The sequence below is a fragment of the Sceloporus occidentalis genome, unplaced genomic scaffold (assembly GCF_023333645.1).
Source record: "Sceloporus occidentalis isolate IW3139 unplaced genomic scaffold, rSceOcc1.0.p SCAF_6, whole genome shotgun sequence".
NCBI classification, from domain to species: domain Eukaryota; kingdom Metazoa; phylum Chordata; class Lepidosauria; order Squamata; family Phrynosomatidae; genus Sceloporus; species Sceloporus occidentalis.
In genome coordinates, this window is record NW_028316986.1 from 59,014,898 (window position 1) to 59,038,859 (window position 23,962).

The window sequence follows — 23,962 nt, forward strand, 5'->3', positions numbered from 1 at the left end:
TTAAGAATGAGTCAAAGAGGTTGTGTTAGGGTTCATACTTAGAATATCCTGAAAAGGCATGCCAGTGTTCACTCTGTCACCGTGTAACTTATAACAGATTTTAGATGTATGAAGTTACAGGCATATCTTCTGAGCTCTGCAGACATACTGCTCCATGAAATTATGCCTAAATAGTGCCTTATCCCACTGGGTACAATATATTCAAAAGCATAACATCTGCCTTTATCTTTCTTGCCCCCTCCATGGAGGTATGGCAAAGCAGACCACTTTATCATACCTGTGATGCTCATCCATGGTTGTTTTAGAAATAAGTTGTTTTTCTCACTTTTCTCATATATAGTATCTTCAAATTGTTAAGTGATTCCCAAATCAAAGGCAGAGTACATTTATTTGGGATGAAAGAGCTCTGGCTAATTTTGCTGTTTTGTAATATATATATATCCATTTGCTAATACACAAGCAAAGCACATTCTTAAACAGCAGTTGATGAACTCCTTACACATTGCTTCTGCAGAGAAGAAGGCTCCAACCATTGCTATGACAGATTTCTCCTCCTCTCATTCAAGCTTCAGATCGCTCCTCTCTCACTGTGATCCTGCACCCATTATTTAGTGAAAATAAACCCAGAGGATGCTTTTAGGTGAGTATTGGGCAATTTTTATGTCTCGCTACTATGGCAATGATATATATGACTCAGAAATAATACCAGCAATAACAGGGAGATGGAGTTTGACGAACCATGCAAGTGGAGGAATATCCACAGTGGAGGTTCACAGTGTGTGCAGGTTAAGCAAGGAGAAGAGACAGCCAGATAACTGTTCAGAAGTACCTATACTAAATAAACTACACAGCCTATATAAAAGTGACAGTTGTGTCATATAAAATAATTACAATAATTTTACTGAGAGTGTGGGAATACATCTGATGCCCTTTGTTCTACCCTGACAATCCCTAGATGTGTTTGACTCTTAGCATTCCCAGTTAACAATTCAGTTATGAGCTTTGTGGTCCATGGGGGGGGGGGGGGGGGTGTCAAGATAAGAGGAAGGTACCTTTAAAAGGGCAAAACCTTTTGAAGGTGCTAATAACAAAATTTTCCACCTTAAATTCAGCAGTGACAACCTCCATGCCACACTCTAAAAGCCCTCAGCATGTCCTGGACCTAGCATATTAAATAGCAAATTTATGATAAAGAATTACACAATCTTGATTGTTAGTGTTTATGGTAGTGTATTAATATCCCAGTTTCTAATGTTTAATGTTATCCAATTAATCTTGAAACCTAACATTCCAGACTGTTGTTTTCCCATCACTTCTTCTGTCTGCACGTTGTTATTCTTGTGTGCTTTCAAGTCATTTTCAATGGTGACCCCAAGAAAAACCTATTATGGTGGTGTTGGGGTGGTTATTTTTGGCAAGATTTGTTCGGAGGAGGTTTACCATTGTTTTCCCTTGAGGCTGAGAGCATGTGACTTGCCCAAGTTTACCCAGTGGGTTTCATGGCTAAGATGGGAATCAAACCTTGGTCTCCAGTCATAGTCGAGCACTCAAACTACTATGCCATGCTGGCTCATCTATCTTGCATGTACATACACAAAAAAGACAAGACAAGGAAGAAAGCATACTGCATGTTCTATAAAGCATTTTAAAACAGTCTGACCTTTTTGGAATAGCAGGCTACATTTAGCTGAGAGACAGACACATCACAGTAGGGACAATATGTGGTCAGTCCTGCCCCTACCAGGTTATCTGAGGGAATACCAGACAAAAACACAGCAAAATGCATTGCATCTTCAGCATGTAGAACAGGAATATCTGCCAGACAGCTGAAGTGGAGAAGCCCAAAGGAGCCAAGAAAGAATAGGGAGAAAGCTATAGACAGAGCTGTATACACTTCAGCTCTCCTGGTTTGGCCGGGACAACATCCCTAGTTAATCCTGTACTATCCTGCTTTCTCAGATGTTTTTAAAATATTAGATGGCTCATCCACAAGTGAAGACAGTTTCTGAAATCACTGAGTTTACACTTCTTTTGTTTTGATTTTATCTGCATATTAATGGTTGTACATCCAAACCCTTAGAAATATCCCTGATTTCCCTCTCCCCATCCTTTGTGTTCTCCCTTGTGTTCTTTTTGCTCTCATATCTAAAATGTGGCTGTATTTGCACTACAGAAATAATCCAGTTTGACACCACTTTAACTGCCATGGCTCAATGCTATGGAATTCTGGGAATTATAGTTTGTTGTGACATCAGAGCTCCAGTTCCCAGAATTCCATAGCACTGAGCCATGGAATTTAAAGTGATGTCAAATCAGATTATTTCTGCAGTGTGGATGCAGCCTCAGACAAACGTTCAGTAACCAATTTTCCATTGAACCCTTTTTATTTATTATTCAAAAATTATAGTTAAAGTGTTAACAGTGCTTTAACAATATTACATTAGTTAAGCATTAGAATAATTTTATTTCATTGTTAGCATTTCTCTTTCCCTCAGTTGATCTCTGTTGAATCTGGGTCTTGGAAACCATTGTTGTATTTCCTTAAAGTGATCATTTTAGCAAGTTCCAGTGCAGCACAAACAGCCATATAGAGGTGGCAAGTGGCTTCCTTCTCCTCCCCAGCTTAGGAGGAAGCCTCGGCCTGCTCCCAGGCCGGGAAGGAGCGCAGGGGCCGCTCCTCATCGCGGCAATTGCCGCGATGGCAAGCGGCCTCCTTCTCCTCCCTGGCCTTGCGGAGGCCTTGGAGGACCCCGCGGCCGGAGCTCCGACCGCGGAGTCTTCCAAGGCCTCTCTGGGGCCTGGGAGACAGTGGCTCCCAAGCCCCAGAGAAGCCTTGCAGGGCTCCGCGACCGCGGAGCAGCTTCCAAGGCCTCTCTGGGGCCTGGGAGACAGCGTCTCCAAAGCCCCAGAGAGGCCTTGGAGGGCTCTGCAATCACGGAGCCACCTCCAGGGCCTCGCTGGAGGGGGGAATCCCGAGGGTGGGGCCAAACCGGGGTGGGACCGTGCGGACCCGCCCCAAACCGTGAAAGTCCCGCCCCCAGGCGGGATATAGCAAGCCTAGATCCAGGGCAAGTCACATTGTCTCCACTTCAGAGAAAGGCAAAGGCAAACCCCCTCTGAACAAATCTTGCCAAGAAAACCGCATGATAGGTGAATTTTAGGGTCACCGTAACTGAGAAACAAGTTGAACAAAAAAACTTTTATTGGGCTACTGCATCAACATTAAAAAGATATGTGTGTTTTGCAGTTGTATGCCTGTTTGAACTTGTACCTGTCATGATTTAATAGATGAAATGGATTCCCTAGCAAGGCACAGCTAACTACAGGCCATCCATCTCATTTCTTGCCATTCAACTCCTTTTCCTGCCCTCTCTCTAATAACACAGCAGCTAATTTCCCCACCTCTTCTCAGTTCAGTCTTATCAGCCAGAGGACTTTGAAAGCTGTTGGTATTTCAATAGCAGTGGTTCAATACTGTAATATACTATATAACAAATGGGGTGGGCAAAGAGATGAAATAAATTAAATGGCTGTGTTTGCATAGCCCACCACCATGATCCTGATTCATCTTATGAAAGTGGAACAGAACATCTGGCTGTAAAACTTATAACATTTTCAACTTCAGTCCAATAATCCAATGATGGAATATTGAACTCTGAAAAATTAAATATATGTTTATACACTTGCAGGATTTCAAACTAAGAGTTCATACTGTTTTCATAAGTGAACACTTGGACTTGGCTACAGTTGACAATTGTCTCCTGCCTTTCCATTTTGGATGCTAGATGAGCTTCTAGCTCAACTTTCCCTTTTATAACCCTGTGCCTATGGTCAATTTGGTTTGGGGCCAACTCAGTCAGTTTAGCCATTCCAAGGAGTTGCAAAAATATAAAGTCTCACAATGTTGCAGAATATTTAGCAGCAGCTGTTGGGTTGCACATGGCTGCTTTGCTGGTGTCCCTAAATACTCCCACTGCCAAGATTCCCTACATTCCTTGTGCTTTGGGGGTTAGCCATAATGTGAGAAACGGTGATGGCAATCCCCTCACAGTGGCTTTGCTATATCCACACAGCCCTGCAGTCAAGAGGTAAAGAAAAGTGACAACCCACTGAAACTGTAGAGCAGGCCTGCGCAACATATGGCCCAGGGGCCACATGTGGCCCACCAAAGAATTTGGGTCAGTCTGACTTCAAGGCTCCTCTGCTGCTTGGCCTTCTCCTGAGGAGAGGGACATGTGGAGGAGGAGGAAGGGCAAACGCTTGCCCTTGAAGGCTCTTCCACTGCTCTGCTTTCTCCTGAGGAGAGAGACATGCGGATGAGGAGAACAGGCAACTGCTGGCCCTGCTGCCAGGTTCCTCCACTGCTCTGCTTTTTCCCAAGGAGAGGGCCGGGCAGAGAAGGATGAGGATAGAATTAATATTAATCACATGCATTATTATTAATTACTAATAATTAATATTAATTAATTAATATTTAATTAAACCCCATCTGTGGCCCAAAGAAGTTTAGCCTATTTTAATTTTGGCCCCTTCCTACTGCCAAGTTGTGCATGTCTGCTCTAGAGGAAGAACTGGTGATGAGCAAAAGGCTGATGAAGAGCCCAAGCTTTATCATGCTCTCTCTCTGTGCGCACACACATATATATGCCCCACTCTTCTTTGCATGCTGTTGTGCATTATGACTGTTCAGAAAAGGGCCTGTAGCAGCCAAGGAAACTGTCTGCAAACCTTCTGTTATCATACTCTTCGTAGTGGAATGATACTAGTAGTTCAAATAATACAGGATAACATACCTTTCACTCATTCTTGTATGTTACATAAAAAGTATGAATTTATTTCCATTTAAACAATACTTTGGTAGAACTGTATTGTTTAAATGTATAATTGTTTAAAATTGTAGAATTTGTTTAGTGTTTTTAGCTTCGTTGTGTTTTATTGCATGTGTTCTAACGCGCCAGACTTTGGTGAAGAGGACTTTTTTGTTATCATTATTCATTTTGAGCATGAATTTATATTTATAGACGTGTTTTTAGCTTTGTTGTTGTATTGTGCTTAGCTGCGCATATTCTAATGCACCAGACTTTGGTGAAAAGGGCTTATTACTAAACTGTATTGTTATAGTCATTCACTTTGAGGATGGATTTCATATTCATAGTCGTGTTTTTAGCTTTTGCTTAGCCATGTCCTCCACTTTTCTTGAATGCCCTCCATTTTGAGTATGACCAAACAGCCTGAGTTTACATTCATGGGAGCGTTTTTAGCTTTGGTTGCATCGCGTCCTCCATTTTGTGGTGCCTGGCCCTCTTCTGCGCTGAGAAAGGCCACTGGAGCCACCCTCCTCAGGGACTCCTCTGAGGTGATGGAACCACAAAGACTCCTTCAGGGTCCCTTCCGGGTTGCCATCTCCCACGACGCCCCGCCCACCGCCTCCACAGTCAAGCCCCGCCCCTCAGCGACATCCTTAGACCCCGCCCCTTTCGACATTCCCAGCAATCGCCACTTCCCCTCGGAAACTCAGCCCCGCCAATCACCGGAGCCAGAAGCCATCGCCACGGCAACTCAACTCGACCAATCGCCAACGAACCCGCCCTCCTTCCCCACAGCCAATAGCCAGGCTCCTATTCAGAGCGCTGTCCAATGGGAAGCCGCGACGGCGCCGAATGGGGAAGGCTCGCCCAATGGCCGGCCGGCTTTTCCTTCTCGCCGACCAATGGGGAGCCGCGCTGCTTTAGGGCTTGTGCCACAAGAGCCGAGTTAGGCCAGACCCGGCGGCGGCCGCCGCCGTTGTTCAGGTTCCCACCGGGGCAGAGGAGGAGGAGGAGGAAGGCGCAGAGGCCTTTGTGTCCCCGCCGCCGCCGCCGCCGCCTTGTGCTCGGCCTGGCGGTGCTTCCGGCGACGCCGTCCCCCCTCGCGGGGGCTTTGCCTCTGCCGGAGGAGGCGGGGGAGGGCGCCGGGGCGCCGGATTAAGCAGCAGCAGCAGCAGCAGCAGCAGCAGCAGCGACGCCGCCCGCCCGTCCGTCCGTCGGTCCGCCCGCCCTTCCTTCCTCTCCCGCTCCCCAACACCATAGGCGGCTCAGGCGCCAAGATGTCCAACCGAGTGCTCTGCCGGGAGGCCAGCCACGCCGGCAGCTGGTACACGGCCTCAGGTAATGGGAGGAGCCCCGTCGCACCCTTCCCTCGCCCGGGAGCGGAGGGGGGCTCAGGCTGCGGCCGCACTGAAGGAAAACCCGGTTTGGGAGCGCATTAGTTAAGGCGCTTTCAGACTGGATTGTTTCCTCAGTGTGGCTGAGGCAGGGAGCGAGGAAGGAAGAGGGAATGCGTGTTGTTCTTGGAGAGGGGAAATGGTGGCCGAAGCCTTCCTGTTCCCTTCAAGAGGAAGCTCTGGGCGGCGAAAGGGAGGAAGGGGAGGTTGTGTGGCCCCAGAATGGGGGGCTCTGGGGGGGGTTGGGAGAAAGAGAGAGCGGCTCAGTACCTTTCAGCCCAAGTTTCAAACGGTGCCCAGGCCCTCTGTGCCCGGCTCAGCTTCCTGCTTCTCTTGTGGGCACAGACAGATCTCCACCTCTTTAGGGTTCATGGAGGAGACTTGCCAAGAAGCGCCCCCCGAAGGCGAACGCCTGAGGGGCAACACAAGGCCAGGGAGACCAGGCCTCCTCCTTTCCCCCAGGGCATGCCCTACATTTCAACCTTCTGCCCCAAATGCCCTCCATTTTGAGCACAATCAAGAAGCATGGGCTTCTATTTATATGATCAGGATGACCGGGTGTCCCCCCTTCTTTCTTCTTTCCCAGCCATGCCCCCCTACATGTCAGTCCTCTTTCCAGGAGGGATGGCAAAACGCTCTCCATTTTGAGCACGACTGAGAAGCCTGGGTTTATATTGCTAGGCAGGGTGCCCAGACATGTCCTCCTTTTCCAGCAGAGGTCCTCCATTTCCACCTTCTGCTCAGGAAGGATTCCCAAATGTCCTCTGTTTTGAGCATGGCTGAGGAGCATGCATTTATATTTCTGTGTGTTTTAACCCTTTATTTGGTCAGGTGCTACTTGTTCTCTTGAGTGTCCTCCGCATGATGGGTGCCTGGTCCTCCTTTGCGGTGAGGACGTCTGGTCACCCTGAGAGAGAGAAGAGAGCCTGCTTCGCCCTCCCTTCATCTTTGATCTGGACCAGTGCTTCATGTGGAGGCCTCTTCCTAGAAGCTCCTCCGCTGCTGCTTCCTTTGCCCCTTTCCTCCTCTCTCTCGCCCCCACCATGCTCTGCCTGCTGAAGCTGGATCCCCGGCTAGGCTCCAGGGGATTTGAGAAAGAAATCCTGCTGCATCCGGGGAAATCTCTCCTCTTCCCCCCCTTATAACTCCCCCTTGAGCAGCCTGGCAGCGCCTTTCCAGCAAGGTGCCTCTCATAAAGCAGGGGGGAAAGGGGAGCCAGGGAAAAAATGGTTTCACGCAGAGTTAAGGAACCAAGGAAGATGTGAATGAGTGGGGGTCATTTAGGGTAATGCCAGGGAGGGTGGGGTGGAAGAAAGGGATGATGGGAAAGCAGCAGTTGTAGCTCCGGATCCAGCTAGTAGGCACCTTCTCGCCTGTCGTCATCTCACAGCCCCAAGGAGCAGTTTTATCATGAAAAGGTTTAAAAAACAAACAAACACGCACCCAAAATAATGCTCCGAGATAAAAACTCAAGGACTTAGTGGTTGTGTGCGCCATTGGGGGAAAGAGCTTTTCTGAACCATAATTTGCTTTTTAAAGCCATACGGATGTAGGAAATGTGGAGGAGAGTTATGCTTTTAGCTGTGCAGTGTACAGTATATGTCAGTTGCTCTCCAGTGCCATCTAAAATAAGAACAGATAAGGCTGGAACAGTTGTCAGTGTTTCTCCCCTTTTGTGTCTTCTAGCCCACTGAGGAAATAGTAGTGTGTGCAGAAGTGCCCTCTGCAGGATAGGATGGGTACATTCTCAAAAACAATTTTTTCCTGTGTGTACCTCATTATTATTATTATTATTATTACTATTAACCTTTATTTATGAAGCGCTGTAAATTTACACAGCGCTGTACATGCAATCTTTTTAGCTAGACGGATCCCTGCCCTCAGGCTTACAATCTAAAAAGACATGACACAGAAGGAGAAGGGAGTGGTGGAGAGAAAGGGTAAGAGGTCCAGCAGTTCCTCTCTACCTCCAAGGCCTGGACCAAGGCAGATGGATGGTTAATCTTCCAGGGAAAATACATACTCTCAAGTAGGATAATGCATATACAGTACATAGCAATACAGGAAATGGTTTGATAAACAGGTAGTAAGCAACAATTATGCAATGCCTGGGAAGGCTTCTCTGAACAGGATGGTTTTCAACTCCGTTTTGAAGCTGGTTAAAGAAGTGATGGCTCTTGCTTGTGGGGGAAGAAGGTTCCAGGAGTGAGGGGCAGCAAGTGAAAAGGGGCGAATCCGAGATGGGGCAGAGGAAATCCTGGGCTGGGACAGCAGACCTTGACTACCAGAACGGAGGGCCCTGGTGGGAAGGTGAGGAGAAAGAAGGTCTGATAAGTAAGGAGGGGCCAGTCCATGGAGGGCTTTAAACGTGGACAGCAGGAGCTTATACTGAATGCGGAAAGGGAGGGGGAGCCAGTGAAGGGATGCCAACACAGGAGAGATATGGTCAGCGCGGTGGGTGGAAGTGATAATGCGTGCAGCTGAATGCTGAACAGAGATTAAAGGACGGAGGTGAGAAAGAGGAAGCCCAGCCAGGAGGACTTTACAATAATCAAGTCGTGAGACCACTAGGGCATGGACCAGGATCTTGGCAGTAGAGGCGGAGAGATAAGGTCGGATTTTAGCGATATTGTACAAAAAGAATCGACAAGCCTTGGCTGTGGTCTGGATCTGAGGGATACACGACAGAGAAGAGTCAAAGATAAAACCAAGACTGCGGGCTTGCTGGACTGGTTGAATAGAAATGTTGTCCACAGAGACAGAAAAGGAGTGTTGAAGGGTGGGCTTAGGAGGAAAGACAAGAAGCTCAGTCTTGGACATGTTGAGCTTCAAACGCAGATGGCGCATCCACTGCGAGACAGCTGTGAGGCAAGACGAAACTTGCTGTTCAATCCTTGGAGAAAGGTCAGGGGTGGAAATATAAAGCTAGGTGTCATCGGCATACAGATGGTAGGAAAAGCCAAGAGCGCTAATGAGTTTTCCTAAGGACAGTGTGTAGAGAGAAAACAGAAGGGGACCCAGAACAGAGCCCTGGGGAACTCCAACAGATAAGGGAACAGGAGAAGAAGTCTGGCCCCCTGCAACTACTGCAAAAGATCTGTCTGACAAGTAAGATCTAAACCAATCAAGAACAGAGTCTGAGAACCCAAGGTCAGAAAGTATATCAACTAGAAGACAGTGATCAACAGTGTCAAAGGCAGCAGACAAATCAAGAAGGATGAGAACAGAGTAAAGGCCATTAGCCTTGGCCTGTAAAAGGTCATTCGAAATCTTAGTGAGAGCTGTCTCAGTAGAATGCCTTGGGCGGAAACCAGACTGAAAGGGATCGAGGATGGAGTTGGCTTCAAGAAACTCAAGACAGTGAGAATAAACAACCCGTTCCAAAACCTTAGAAAGAAAAGGAAGAAGAGAAATCGGACGATAGCTAGACAAAGAGGAGGGGTCGAGAGAAGGTTTTTTCAGAATTGGGGAAATGAGAGCATGTTTGAGGTCCGACAGGAGAGAGATAGATTGAAGATATGGAGAAGCGAGGGCAGAAAGGAGGGAGCTATAGAGATTAGAAGACGAGTAGGAATTGGATCAAGAGAACAGGTTGCAGGTTTGGAAGAGTTCAGAAGTGTAGAGAGTTCATCCAAAGAGGCAACCATAGTTTTTCTCTGCCTCCAAACAACTAACAAAAGAACTTAACGAAGGAGGATCGACTTGGGGAGCTGGGTATGTTTTGCCTGGAGAAGAAAAAATTAAGAGGTGATATGATAGCCCTGTTTAAATATTTTATGAGATGTCATATTAAGGCTGGAGCAAGCTTGTTTTCTGCTGCTCTAGAGAACAGGACCCAGAACAGAGGGTTTAAATTACAGGAAAAGAGATTCCATCTAAACATTAGGAAGAACTTCCTGACAGAGCTGTTCAACAGAGGAACACATACTCCCTTGAAGTGTGGTGGAGCCTCATTCTTTGGAGGTCTTTAAACGGATACTGGATGGCCATCTCTCAGGGATGGTTTGATTGTGGGTTTCTGCATGGCAGGAGGGTTGGACTGGATGGCCCTTGTGGTCTCCTCCAACTCTGATTGAATGTCAGTAGGCTTAGGAATTTCACTCTTAATTTTACAAATACCATATATAGAAAGAATGTATAGCAGAAAGCTTGATAAGCATATAAATCTTGCAGTGGCTATTGGCTATTTGTACTATGTATATTTAGAACCTAGAATGCTAACCTACATGATTCAGGAGTTGTGATGGAGTTGTTTCTTGTGATGGGTACTTACTAGGCACCTAATAGGAATTGTGTAGACCCCTGGATGCTTGGCTTAATTTCTTTTGGGCCACCTGTACTGCACTTTGCCCTGTCCATTAAGTAATGAGAAGAAATCTCTAAACATTCAAAGCCCATTGATTTAGGAGATTCCACAAATCCTCTCACCAGGTGCAAACATTCATTCTTCCCAGCAGCACAAAGATCCTGTCTGCTGACCTCTCAGGGCATTGCAGCTAGCATCTTTCTTTCAACACATTCTTTATTAAAATGTTTATATCCTACCCTGTATCAGAAGTGTGTTTGCATACAGATAGTAAAACAACAATTTAAGGTAGTTTAAAATAATATGTGTGTATGTGCCTTCAGGTTGCCTGTCAAGATACAGTGATCCCATGAATTTCTCATAGGGTTTTCTTAGGCAAGGAATATTCAGAGGTGGTTTTGGCAGTTCTTTTCTCTGAAGTATAGCCTATAGCACCTGGTTTTCATTGGCTATCTCATCCAAGTACTAACCTGGGCTGATGCTGCTTAGCTTCAAAGAACAGACAGGACTGGGTGCCTTTTAGGAGATTCTCCAAAGCAATATAATACATTTAAAATAGGAGTTGCAGCCTTTTGCATCGTATTGTTGTAAAAGAATACTATGTACCCTGAGCCTAGTCCAAGGAACTCAAATCCCTGCGGCATATTTTCAGCCTGGAATTTTCCTGGTGGCAGATTCCTTGGATGTGTTGGGAAAAATTGAGGAGGGAGCAAGCTTGTTTTCTGCTGCTCCAGAGAACAGGACCCGGAACAATGGATACAAGCTACAGGAAAAGAGATTCCACCTCAACATTAGGAAGAACTTCCTGAGAGTAAGGGCTGTTCAACAGTGGAACACACTCCCTTGGAGTGTAGTGGAGTCTCCTTCCTTGGAGGTCTTTAAGCAGAGGCTAGATGGCTATCTGTTGGGGATGCTTTGATTTGGATTTCCTGCATGGCAGGGGGTTGGACTGGATGGCCCTTGTGGTCTCTTCCAACTCTCTGATTCTATGAAAAATAGGAAAGACAAGACTCCAGAATCCTGTCAGCTATGAGGACAAGAGGAAAGAGGTCTAGGCTGCTACTTCTCTGTCTTCATTAGATCTGAGAAACCTATAATAGAGTAGTGTGTTTTTCTTCTTTTTTAAAAAAAAACAAAACCCTATAGCTGGCTCTCTTCCTTCATGCAGTTACATGTTTTGCATTTTCAGTGGTTTACTAATAAAGTTGGGGTCATTTCCACTAGAAGCAGGATTAAGCTTCCCAGTACATGGACAAGCTTAGAGTTTGGGAGTTGGAAAAGGAGAAATCTTATTACAGCAACATGAAATGAATGGAGCACATTAGTCTCATCTCCAAGTTCTTTGTGCATATCAGATGTCTTGCAGGGGAATTTCAGAGGTTGTGAAGATGGGCAGTTACAAGTAATGGGTGGCTACTAAGTCAGATTAAAATTCTGTGACTAAATTAAAATGATAATTTCCTCATAGTAGAAAGCAAATGTCTTTTTTGTGAAGTTGAAGATTTCACAAGATGTCAGCCACAAATGTTGGTGAAACATCAGGAATAAACTCTTCCAGAATATGGCCACATAGTCCGAAACCCCCACAGAAATGTCTTTTTTCTGAAAGCAGAAGGCAAATTGGATAAAACAGAGTCTGCACATTAGTGAAGCATACAGATGCTTTCCATATGTCCTGGGCTAGCTGCTGGATGTGGAACAAGAGAGAAGGGGTACAAATAGTTGAAGCAATGGAAAGTTATACTGTTTCCCTCTCCATAGTATGGCATCATAAAATCTGGGTGCTGAGCAAACTGCTTGAGTGCTAGTGTCACAAATCACAGCCTTTGCTTGGTAAAGGAATTGATTTAAAATTTGTTCAGTCCTTCAATGTACAATTAAATTACCAAATTTGCTGGATACATTACAGAATAAAACATTCCCTACTCCTGGGAGTTGGCAGCAAGACCAAAAAAGAAACAGAAAGACTGAACAGTCTGGCTAAACAGGTTTGTTAGACCTGCCTGCTTACTTTACAGAAAAACCTTACATGATCTTACAAGAAAACTCATTTGCAAGACAGTTTTAGTGAAGCAACTGCTTATTACCTGTCATACTATAAAACAACATGAAAGGTCAAATATTGTTCTGACAGGAGAGTCTTGTGTTTCCTTGGAGAGTTTCACATTTGTTGTGGCCTGTGCTTTCATAAACTAAATATCAGTTCATTAGGTGAATGAAATTCAGATATAAACCAAGGGTCCACAGGATGCAAAATATCGAATTCATGACAATATATAGCTTAAAGTTATACAAAGTAAATGCAGTGATCACTCTACTCACAACAGCTCTAAATGTTGATGATGATGACAATGATAACTAAGTTTTCTTCAGGAAATTTGAACAAGCCCTACTTCGTTGGATGTTTTGACTAGTATACCAGAACCTCAAAATAGTATTTTATGGATTTGTTTAAACAATTTAGATTGGAAACATTCCAGCAAGCATACAAGGATAATAAAATACACAGTAAAACTGACTACTATGAAAGTACATTTTCTGTGAAATAGATGGAAGGCAGGCCGGCATACAGTTAAATTATCAAATTTATATCTAAAAATTAAAATAGTTGGACCATGTGGAATAGCAGAGGTAAATGATTCTTGGCTGGAATTACATTTTGAACTGCTTAAAATTTGAGCTGAATTTTTTCTTTCAGGTTTGTATAGTATTGTAAAAATGAACTAGCACACTGTGCATTTTGTACTGAAATTGGAAGAGACTTGAGTTAATTTACTGAAATAAGAACCTTTTCAGACAAGTTTTTATCAGGTTGTAAAAATGCAGCATCTTGAATGACTTAATTTTTTTTACAGTCATAATAGTGTGCTCTGAATCTCATCCCCAACCCCAAAAGCTGAATCTTTTCTTGTGAAGGTACTTGCTAATCTTTTACCCCCAGTCTTACTGCTAATAGTCTCTAGTTTGCAGAAATGACACCATATGCTATTAAGTATACAAAGAAGGAACTGCTCCATCAAATATATGGGTATGAAATGTCTCTGTTGAGGGCATGGTAATGAAATCTCAGGACTTTCATTTGTGTAATTCTGGACTGCATTTGCCTAGTCCAGGAATAACTGCTGTACAGTTGAGTCCTCTATTTTTTGCTAGCTTGCCTGTCCATACATACCTATATTAGTCATTTGTTACACAGCAGGGGCCTCATGGGAAGTTCCTTTGAATGTGCAGCCTTGCAATCTGGATCCCTGGGAGTGGTTCTTATTCATCACAAATAGGCCAGAGGTTATAGTCAAGCCTCCGTAACAATTCCTTCTGTTATTAGGCCTGGGAATGTGGTGCCATAGCTTTCGTAAAGGTATTTACCATGCATCTTAGAAACTATTGTGTGGTATACAATTTATTAAAATAAATACAATAAACAGTATGATACTCCTCTATAGAGGCTTCTGTATTTGTGCAGTATGGAATAAATTGATTGGATTATGATCTGAAATACAACACAATCTCACTGATTTTTGGCTGCAGATTTTAGGTGGACGCTAAAACAGGACATTCTGGGGAGATTACTGGTGGTCTTAGATCCAAAGCCCCTCTGTTAATTGAAAATGGAATAGGTAGTTTCCTCCCCACTGAAACAGATAGGGACAGGTAGAAGAATTGGAGTGGAAAATCGGCAGAGAATCTTACATGAGTGGGGAGATCATACCTTACCTTGTGTCCAATAAGTCACAGGTAGCCCACCATTTCATTCCTTCTGCCGCTTCATTTCCCCTGATTGCTCTGCTCAACAAATGGCTTTTACTGTAATCCTGGAAGCAATTGCTAATGAGTAAACTGCATAGAACATAGTGGGGGTACTTCTAAGAAAACTGCATAGGATTATGCATTTTGTGTTAGTCTGTCTTTGCCACAAAATCCTCTTGACACTATAAGGAACAATGTGTTTATGGTGATGAACATTTTATAAGCAACTGTATACTATATGCTTTTGTCTACAAAAGAACATACCAAACATAATGTGATAGAAGTTATAAACTAACAACGTCTGAGAATCCCCCTGCCCTTCTAGAAACCAGATCCAAGAATTATGACAGCAGGGAAAGAACTGAGATCTTGGTTAGAAAGGATTGGCAAATCAGATAAAATCTTGGATGGACATTAATGCTTTATTTATATAGATAATTTTTATTAATTGAATTCATAAATCTATAAATTAGTCATGGTTGGGCCATTGACAAATAATTTATACAGCTTCCAACAATTCATATTTAACTTTGCTTGTTAGTATTTCTTGATGGACCCTCACACTTCTTACAATCCTCATCTGCTTCTTTTTTCAGTATTATCCTTATGTGCAGTGTGCTTTCATATGTATATAGAGTTTAAAGTAGTTTGCTAATGAAGCAATCCTTTTCCCAATGTCTTGGCAGCAGTATCTCTGGACAGAAACTAGTTGTACCAGGCAACACATCACAGTGTTGTGAAAGCATTGGAGAGGGTACCGTCTGGAATGCAAATTCTCTCTAAGAGAGTGCTGTTAAAGTTTGTAGCACGGAATCTTTCTAAGGAGAAACTCTTTTGAGAAAGTTGAAATATTGCAGGGATCAGTTGGAAGATAGGAATTTCTCCTGATTACAGTGCAGATAGAAAACTTCCTTCCTGTAAGCCAACTGGAAACTACACTCAAACCCACTCTGAAATATGGAGAAACCCATCTATGACTTTGCTTGATCTTTTCTTCTTAACCCTGGTATAAAAACTGCCAATGTCCTGAGAAGGGAAGCCACTGCCCATCCCTTCTAAGCCTGCTTAGTATTGTGTTAACTCCAAGCCCTAGTTCGCAGTAATGCTGAGTATGCTGAACAACATGCAAGCTCAGCTGGTGCTCCCGATGTCCTTTACATGCTGGGTAACATTATATCTGTACCAGATGTTTGTCTCTTATGGTTATGCTTCTTGGCTAATCAAAATTACAGAAACTATAATGGATGGAACAAGTGAGGAGTCAGTCAGAGTGTGAGACCCATGATATTCTTGTTCTTCAATGTGTAATAGAAGTTGCTGTATAATTATTTACTTTTCAATTTAAAAAATTACCTATTTTTTCTGTCATGACATGTTTGTCTTGTGAGTAATTTGTACTGTTCAGAGCAGAGTGGGCAAAGTAGAGCCCATACAAATCAGATTTTCTTCTTCGTGGTCTCTGCGAATCACACAAATGGGTTTATTCTGCGCCTGCGCAGCAATCCTCGGAAACTTCTAGAATCTCCAGGCAGAAAGCAATGTATCTTTCTGCAACTTTTTGGCGGTAGCCCCACCCACCCATATATAAGGCCCCTGGTGGCCCGCTCCTCTTCAGTTCCTTCATTCCGCCGCACTGAGCAGCTCGAGGAACTTCGCTTGCATCTTGTTGCTCTTTTCACAATTGAATCTCTGGCATTCTTCGGACTTTCCCTATCGGCTTGTCTTCTACGTGATCTTTCAGCTTGACCTCGGACCGGTAACGGACTTGATTACCATGGCCTCTTTCAAGCAGTGCACTAAGTGCGGGGTGAAAATCCCTAAGGCCGATGGCCATGAAAAATGTGTCCTTTGTTTGGGGGAGTCCCATATTCCTGGCAACTGCCCCCACTGTAAAGCTATGTCGGCCCAGGCCCTAAAGAACAGGGACCGGACACTTAAGGCTGTGCTCTACGAGAAGGTTTTGAGCCAGCCCAGTGGTTCTGGAGACGCGGACGCTCCCAGGGCCTCCAAGAAGAGAGGAGACAAACGCTCCGACCACGAGAAGAAACGGGCCCACTCTTCATCTCCGCCAGCCAAGAGCCGTCGCAAGGGCCCTCAAAGTAGGGTCTCAGTGCCTCCGCCTGAGTCGAGGCCAGCACCGTCTACATCCCCAGTGGCCGAACCGGCGAAGACCCCGACTCCTGTACCGGCGTCTTCCCGGATTATACCCTTGGAACCCAGGGTCCTCCTTGCGAGCCACCTCTCTACACCGGCGGACGCCCTGCAGATCGTGGACTTGGGTTCGGAGTCTGAAGGGGAGCTCCACGACTCCGATGCTCCCCTATCCCCACAGAGGGCTAGACCCCGTTCTCCCTCTCCTGTGGTGAGACCACGTCCCGCCAGACGGGACACAGAGCGCCCCCGCTCCCCCCCGAGGAAGGATCGGGCCACACTAGGGGCTGAGGCGGATGCCGCCTTAGATCCGGACTGTCCAGACTCAATGGAACGGGACCAGGACCTGTTTGATGCCTTCCCAGATCTCGTCTTTGATCACTGTACCGGACAGTATCTTATCCCGGTAGATCCGTCCCGCCTACGGCGCAACATCCGGGACTGCTCACGGGACCGTCGCCACACTGATGCCTCCCACGGGCTGGATGACTTGAACACCACCGACTTGTCACCCAGGAAGCGTAGCAGATCTCCATCAAGATCCAGATCGAGATCTCCACGCTCTGCGTCACCTTCCGACGATGACGAGGCTCCATTCGTCCCGGAGGGACCTGCAGTTCCGTCCCCTACAGACGACGTCAGGCCCTTTGCCGACAGGGTAATCCGGATGGCGGATGCCCTGAAGTTAGAAGTCGCCCACCCCGAGGACGATGCCCTCGACCCGGTGGAGAGAAGGATCCACGGTTCCGCCCCAGCTCCACCAGCCTTGGCATATCTCCCATCGCTAGAGAAAATTGCCAAACGCTCCTGGGACACACCGGCCTCCATGCCGTCGACATCCCGTAGGATTGAAAACCTCTATCGGGTCACTCCTTCGGCACCTTCTTGGCTCTCCAACCACCCTAAGCTTAATTCGGCTATCGTGGAAGGAGCCCAGTCCACCTTCGTCCCAAAGTCCTCGTCTTCTCCAGTCGACAAGGACAGTAAGAAACTGGATGGCCTAGCTAAGAAGTTTTATGCTTCAGCGGCCCTGGATTTGAAGGTGGCTAACTACGCGGCCTGCATGGGGGCCTACGTGCAGTACCTCGTAGAGAAGATGGACCCCACCATCGCTGACCTGCCGGATGACAGGAGGCGGATGATGTCTGCACTCAGGAATGAAATCCACCTGATAGGCGGACAGCAGATCATCTCCGCGAGGCACTCGACGGACTGTGCATCAAAGGTCCTCTCTGGCTCCATAGCCCTCAGGCGATACGCGTGGCTCCGGTCTTCAGACCTCACTCCACAAGCGAAGGCAGCCATAGAAGACATGCCCTTTGACAACTCTGGCTTGTTTCACCGGGACACGGATGAGAAACTCAGCTTCCGTTATAGGATGAAGACTGCTGCCAGAAAACACGGTATGTCATCCTCCGCTTCCAAGTCCCCCCGACAGAGGTACACTAGTCAGCGCCCCTGGCATCCAGGCGGCCACTACCGCTTCCAACCACAGGACCGTCCCTACCATCAGGACACTCAGCCTCAAGGCCAATCCTCCCGGTCACCTGCTCCTCCAACCGACAGGCGTCCATCTTCCCAGCCCAGATACCAACAGGGCTATAGGAAGAAGGACGGCAGGGGCAAAAAGAGATTCTGATGGGTTCCGGCGCACCTCGTCATCTCCAACAGGCTGAGCCCCTTTTTTGACACCTGGGCCGCCATTACCAGTGACTCTTGGGCACTTAACATCGTCCGTAGGGGCTATGCCCTAGAGTTTTCCCAGCTCCCACCAACTGGAGCTTTTGTTTCCACTGCCCCCTCGGACACCCTTCTTGACGAAGTGCGCATTCTTTTGGACAAAGGCGCCATTGAACCCGTCTCCCCTTCTGGCTTCAAACGCTGTTTTTTCTCTAGATACTTCACCGTACCGAAGAGAGACTCTGGCCTCAGACCCATAATGGATCTACGGGCCCTTAACAAATTTATTATTTACAAAAGGTTCAGGATGGTAACCCTTGCTTCTATTTTACCACTCCTGCAAGAAGGCTACTGGTTCGTGACTTTGGACTTGAGGGATGCCTATTTCCACATTGCGATCCTGGAGGACCACCGGAGGTTCCTCGCCTTCGCCGTCGGCCAGAACGCCTACCGGTACCGGGTCCTTCCCTTCGACCTTTCCACAGCTCCCAGGGTCTTCACCAAGTGCATGGCACCCGTGGTGGCGTACCTGCGTCAAAGAGGGATCACAGTCTTCCCATACTTGGACGACTGGCTCTTCACAGCGCCCTCCAAGGACATCTTACTCAGGCAACTCGAATTCACCCTATCCCTGCTGCAAGCACTGGGATTACAGGTCAACTTCGACAAGTCCAACTTGACTCCTTCCAATCGAATAGACTTTATAGGAACAACACTGGACTCTGTACAGATGAGGGCATTCCTTCCAGAGACAAGGTTCCAAACCCTCTGTACATCTCTGCAGCCCTGCCTCCGTCAAAGACGCCTTCAGGCCCGTGCCGTACAAGTCGCCATGGGACACCTAGCCTCTACCACTTTCGTCACACCGTGGGCCAGACTGCGCCTCAGACCCATTCAATCTTGGTTTCTCTCCGTCTTCGACCCCGTCCGAGACACGGCTACCAAGTTGCTCACCATCCCGAGGACTGTACAGTGGTCTCTACGATGGTGGCTCCAATCCGACAACGTCTGTGTGGGGATGCCATTTCTACCCCCTCAGCCAGATCTCTCCCTGACTACGGACGCCTCCCTGCAAGGATGGGGCGCCCACACACTGGACTTTACAATAAAGGACAAATGGTCACCGGCGGAAGCTACTCTCCACATCAACGTCCTGGAAATGCTTGCCGTGGAGAAAGCACTCAGAGCCTTTCAGTCGGTCCTCGTGGGCAAGGTGGTACTTCTTCTCACCAACAACACCACCGTCATGTACTACCTCAACAAACAAGGTGGTACAAAGTCGAGGACTCTGCTGTCAGTCACCATCCGCATTTGGGAATGGTGTATAGAACACAAGATTCTGCTGCAATGCATCCATCTGCCCGGCGACCAGAACGACCTTGCAGACCATCTCAGCAGGTCGCCCTCCACTTGCCACGAGTGGAGACTGCATCCAGAGGTGGTGTCCCGACTCTTCAATCGCTGGGGAACCCCCCTCCTCGACCTGTTTGCCTCCCGGCTGAACGCCCACACTGCAAGATTTTGCTCACGGTACAGAGAGCCAAGATCGGAAGGGGACGCCTTCCAGCTCAAGTGGACTCAGGGCCTCCTGTATGCCTTCCCTCCGTTTCCTCTGATCACACGGGTCCTCTCGAAGATGTTGGCAGACCACACGGACGCAATCCTGATAACCCCGTGGTGGCCCAGGCAGCCTTGGTTTGCTCCGCTCCTACAACGAGCGCAAGACCATCTCCGCTTGGAGCACCGGCCCGACCTGCTATCTCTCCACGACGGACAAGTCCACCATCCCGAGATGCAATCTCTCCCATTGGTAGCATGGAGGATACGATCCTGAGGACACTTCCATCCGGTGTACAGGATATCATTAAGGCAGCACAAAGACCATCCACACAGAGGTCCTATGCCTACAAATGGGATAGGTTCCTAACCTTTCTACAAGCAAAGGACGTTCCACCATCCCGTGTCTCCATCCCGGTAGTCCTGGAATTCCTTATGACTTTAACAGGCGCAGGTCTCTCCTTGAGTTCTATCAAGTGCTACCTGTCAGCCATTTCATCTCACTACCTATTTCAGGACAAACCTTCCCTGTTTGGGGATCCTCTCATAAAGAGGTTCCTTAAGGGATTCAACAATTTGCATCCACCGATTCTAGACCCTACACCGCAGTGGTGTCTAGACACCGTCCTGGCACATTTGGTATCCAAGCCCTTTGAGCCCTTAGCTACCACGGACCTGAGACTCCTGACTTGGAAGACGGCCTTTCTGGTAGCCATCACGTCAGCCCGCCGAGCTGGTGAACTGTGTGCCCTGAGGATGGACCAACCCTTCCTTCGTTTCCATAAGGACAAGGTGGTGCTCCGTACAGACATCACTTTCTTGCCTAAGGTGGTGTCTGCCTTTCACATCAACCAGGACATTGTTTTGCCGACTCTGGCTCCCAATCCGACCACAGACTCTGAGCGCCAACTCCATGCCCTGGATGTCCGCAGGGCGCTGGCGTTCTATCTGAACAGGACTGCTGCTTCCAGGCGTTCAGAGAGACTTTTTGTGTGTTACTCCGAAGCTAAGAAGGGGCTGCCGGTGTCACCGCAGAGGTTCTCCAAGTGGGTGGCCAACACCATCCACCTTTGCTACGAACTGGCAGGGAAGCCTCTACCAGGTCGGATTAGAGCCCATGCAACTAGGGCGGTAGCCGCATCCTCAGCTTTTTTGACCGGGATCCCCCTTGAGGATGTGTGTAAGGCAGCTGTCTGGTCCCAGCCATTGACATTCATTAGACATTATAGGCTGGACGCAAGGGCCAGGCATGATGCAGCCTTTGGGAGGGCAGTGTTACTGTCTGCCATGCACTAACCTGTCTACTGTAAATAAATCACTCAGGTATTGGTTTGCATATTTATTGTCATGTGACTGTTTGATCTTGACACTCCCTCCTCCTCAGACTACAGCTCGCTAGTCTAAACCCATTTGTGTGATTCGCAGAGACCACGAAGAAGAAGAACAGGTTGCTCACCTGTAACTGTGTTTCTTCGAGTGGTCATCTGCGAATTCACACAAACCCGCCCATCCATCCCCTCAGTGTCTGCTCATTTGACAACGCTTGTTGCCGCGCTGATTAGCGGCTCATTCGGAACTGAAGAGGAGCGGGCCACCAGGGGCCTTATATATGGGTGGGCGGGGCTACCGCCAAAAAGTTGCAGAAAGATACATTGCTTTCTGCCTGGAGATTCTAGAAGTTTCCGAGGATTGCTGCGCAGGCGCAGAATAAACCCATTTGTGTGAATTCGCAGATGACCACTCGAAGAAACACAGTTACAGGTGAGCAACCTGTTCATACCCTCCACCATCTAGAGGTGTTTTAGGATTATGGGGAATCTTTTCATAAACAGGAGTGGTTTCTGTACACTGTCTTGCTGGGGAATAGAAACCTCTCCTTGGCCCTTAACAGGCCAAGAATGTCACAAAATCCCCCAGTGGCCCCAAGAGGGTACAGGGATCATTTAAAGTTAATTTTTTTCTTAAAGCTAAGAGTGTGGGGGAGATATGCCCCCTCCATATATGATGAAGGATGTATGTAGCCCCGTTTAGAGTGCTGCTTTTCAAGCTAAAATGAAGAAGTAAAATGACACAGAAGCAATCCTGAATGTGGTTTGTTGGGGTATTTAAAAAAAATTCTCTTTGTTTAGGACCTCAGCTGAGTGCACAACTAGAAGGTTGGCTTTCCCAAGTACAATCTACGAAAAGACCTGCTAGAGCCATTATTGCACCGTAAGTTCTCTCTCTCTCTCCCCTTCTCTAGCATCAACACATGTTGAGTATTTTAAAAAGGGTTGTGTTGAGAATTCACACCCAAACATTTGGATGTTTGCAGGGGAAATGGGCTGAAATCTTCTCTAGCCCAGGTTTTTTGTTTTGTTTATTTGTTTTGGGGGTATATATTATCTCTCTTAGTTTCTCTCATCAACTGGTATTTTGGGTGTCATTACTTTAAATCTTTAATCTACATATGTTGGATACTTTAATACCTTACACTTAGTTCCATTGAAATCAGTGGGATTTAAGTTCAAACATTTGCATGAATTAATTGGTCTTCCTGTAAACATTCATTTGTTCATATGCATACAATATCTGGTGAGCTTTTTCCTGAACAGTGTCTCTGTGGAAGGTGGAGAAAAGAATAGAGGATTAAACTTTCTATAACTCTTTCACACACATGTCCACTGTTCAGATAGATGCTGAGCTGTGAGGCACTTAGCATGCCAGTTGATGAAGCAAGAATAGTAAACTTTTCCTTGCCAATCCATCTAGCTGACAGAACAGGCAGAGTGGCTTTCATCTTACTGTTGCTTAGTTTTTTCTGTGGTGTTGGTGGGTAGGATCCTAAAGAGAGGAGGTTGAAACTTCTCCATGACTTCTCTGCTTAGCAAAGAGCTAAGAGGTGCAAAAATGTAATGGGATTGATTTAGGACACTGATTCCTGAATGAACAAGCTTCTCCTACCCTCTTGCTTTTCTTGAAGGATTTTTCCTTTACTCATGGTTTTTAGAAGGAGGAAGTGCCTTGATGGAGAGGCTTGGTGGGTTGGATCAGGCCTGTAGGCCAGGGTTCCTCACCAGGATTGTGCATGCATCTTCTATCTAAAAGTTACACAAGTACATTGAGCTGTTTCATTGTTTTCACTGTACCAACTGAGCATGTTGCTCTTCCCTTCTGCTGTCACATTTTTCAAGTTTGGTTTATATGTATACTGTTGTCAGTTTCTTTCTAATGTCAATAAATAAATCTGTCTGTATAGGGAGTAATGAAGTGATGGTCTCTATACACTGAAATTAATTCTGTTGTTCTGTCTGTTTTTGGTAGACATGCAGGTTATACTTACTGTGGATCTTGTGCAGCTCATGCTTACAAACAAGTGGATCCTTCAATCACGTAAGTAGCATGAGAAAAATGTTACAGTTAGTGCCACAGATATTGATCTCTACAGGTGCTATACCAGGTCCAGTAGTCAACACATTCCCCATCTGCTTTAAGACTAAAAGGTGTTATTTTACAGGCAGAGACCAAACTGGATTTATCAGAAAAGGGTTCAGCACTTGTGTGAAGAAAAATGGGTTTGATACAGAGAAGGGACAGTGCAACAATTCTGTCATTTCTTTCTTTCCTCTTCAACCTTCCAAAAAACTTTTAATGGTTGAGTCCCTTCTTGAACAGCATGTGAAATGGCTCTGGATGATAAGCTGCAAAGAAATCTCCTTTGACAGAAAAAGAAACTCCATAGGAAGGCTAAATTCAAAATCAGCCCATAGGAAATAGTGTATGACTTTTCTCTAGTCCTTAGTATGGTGAGCAAATTTTGAAACAATGTGGTGGATTATTTTAAGGAAAGTATACTTTTTAGATAATATGCACATGGGCTAAATATGCACATGGGCTAATGTAGGTTTGGGGAATCTGTGGCCTTCCAGATTTTGAACTTTACGTGTATAACTTCATCGGCCCCAGCTGGTATGTCCAGTTGTCAGGAATTATGGGAATTGATATCCAACAACTTCTGGAGGGCCCTTAAGTTTCCCAATCCACAGTTTAATGCTTTATGCATCTTCAGTGTCAAAAGCAAAACATGTAACACTTATATTCCCTTCTTCTCTCCCTGCTTCGTTTCTCATTCTTATATCACCTTCAGCATTGTTCTTACCAATAGGTTATGAAACCTTATGGGATCCATATCAGACAAATAAACACTTATATAAAGTCATTCCTGTGAAAATTAGGTGATTTTAACCATATAGATGCTGTTGCTCTTGTTGTGTGAATGTGTCCAGAATTGCTTTGAACTGTGTTCAGCCATCTTCATTCACATACTTGGCTTTCCATAT

At 46.2% G+C, this 23,962-nt stretch overlaps 1 protein-coding gene across 1 annotated transcript in view; it reads left to right on the forward strand.

The window, feature by feature from the left end:
• Positions 1-5,766: 5,766 nt before the first annotated feature.
• The window catches only part of MEMO1 (mediator of cell motility 1), a 34,635-nt gene continuing 16,439 nt past the window's right edge, over positions 5,767-23,962 (forward strand). Inside the window, exons 1-3 of the mRNA XM_089529789.1 lie at positions 5,767-6,146; positions 21,773-21,854; positions 22,947-23,015. Coding sequence (XP_089385915.1) covers positions 6,086-6,146; positions 21,773-21,854; positions 22,947-23,015 — 212 coding nt within the window. The 5' untranslated portion in view covers positions 5,767-6,085. The remainder of the gene's footprint in view (positions 6,147-21,772; positions 21,855-22,946; positions 23,016-23,962) is intronic.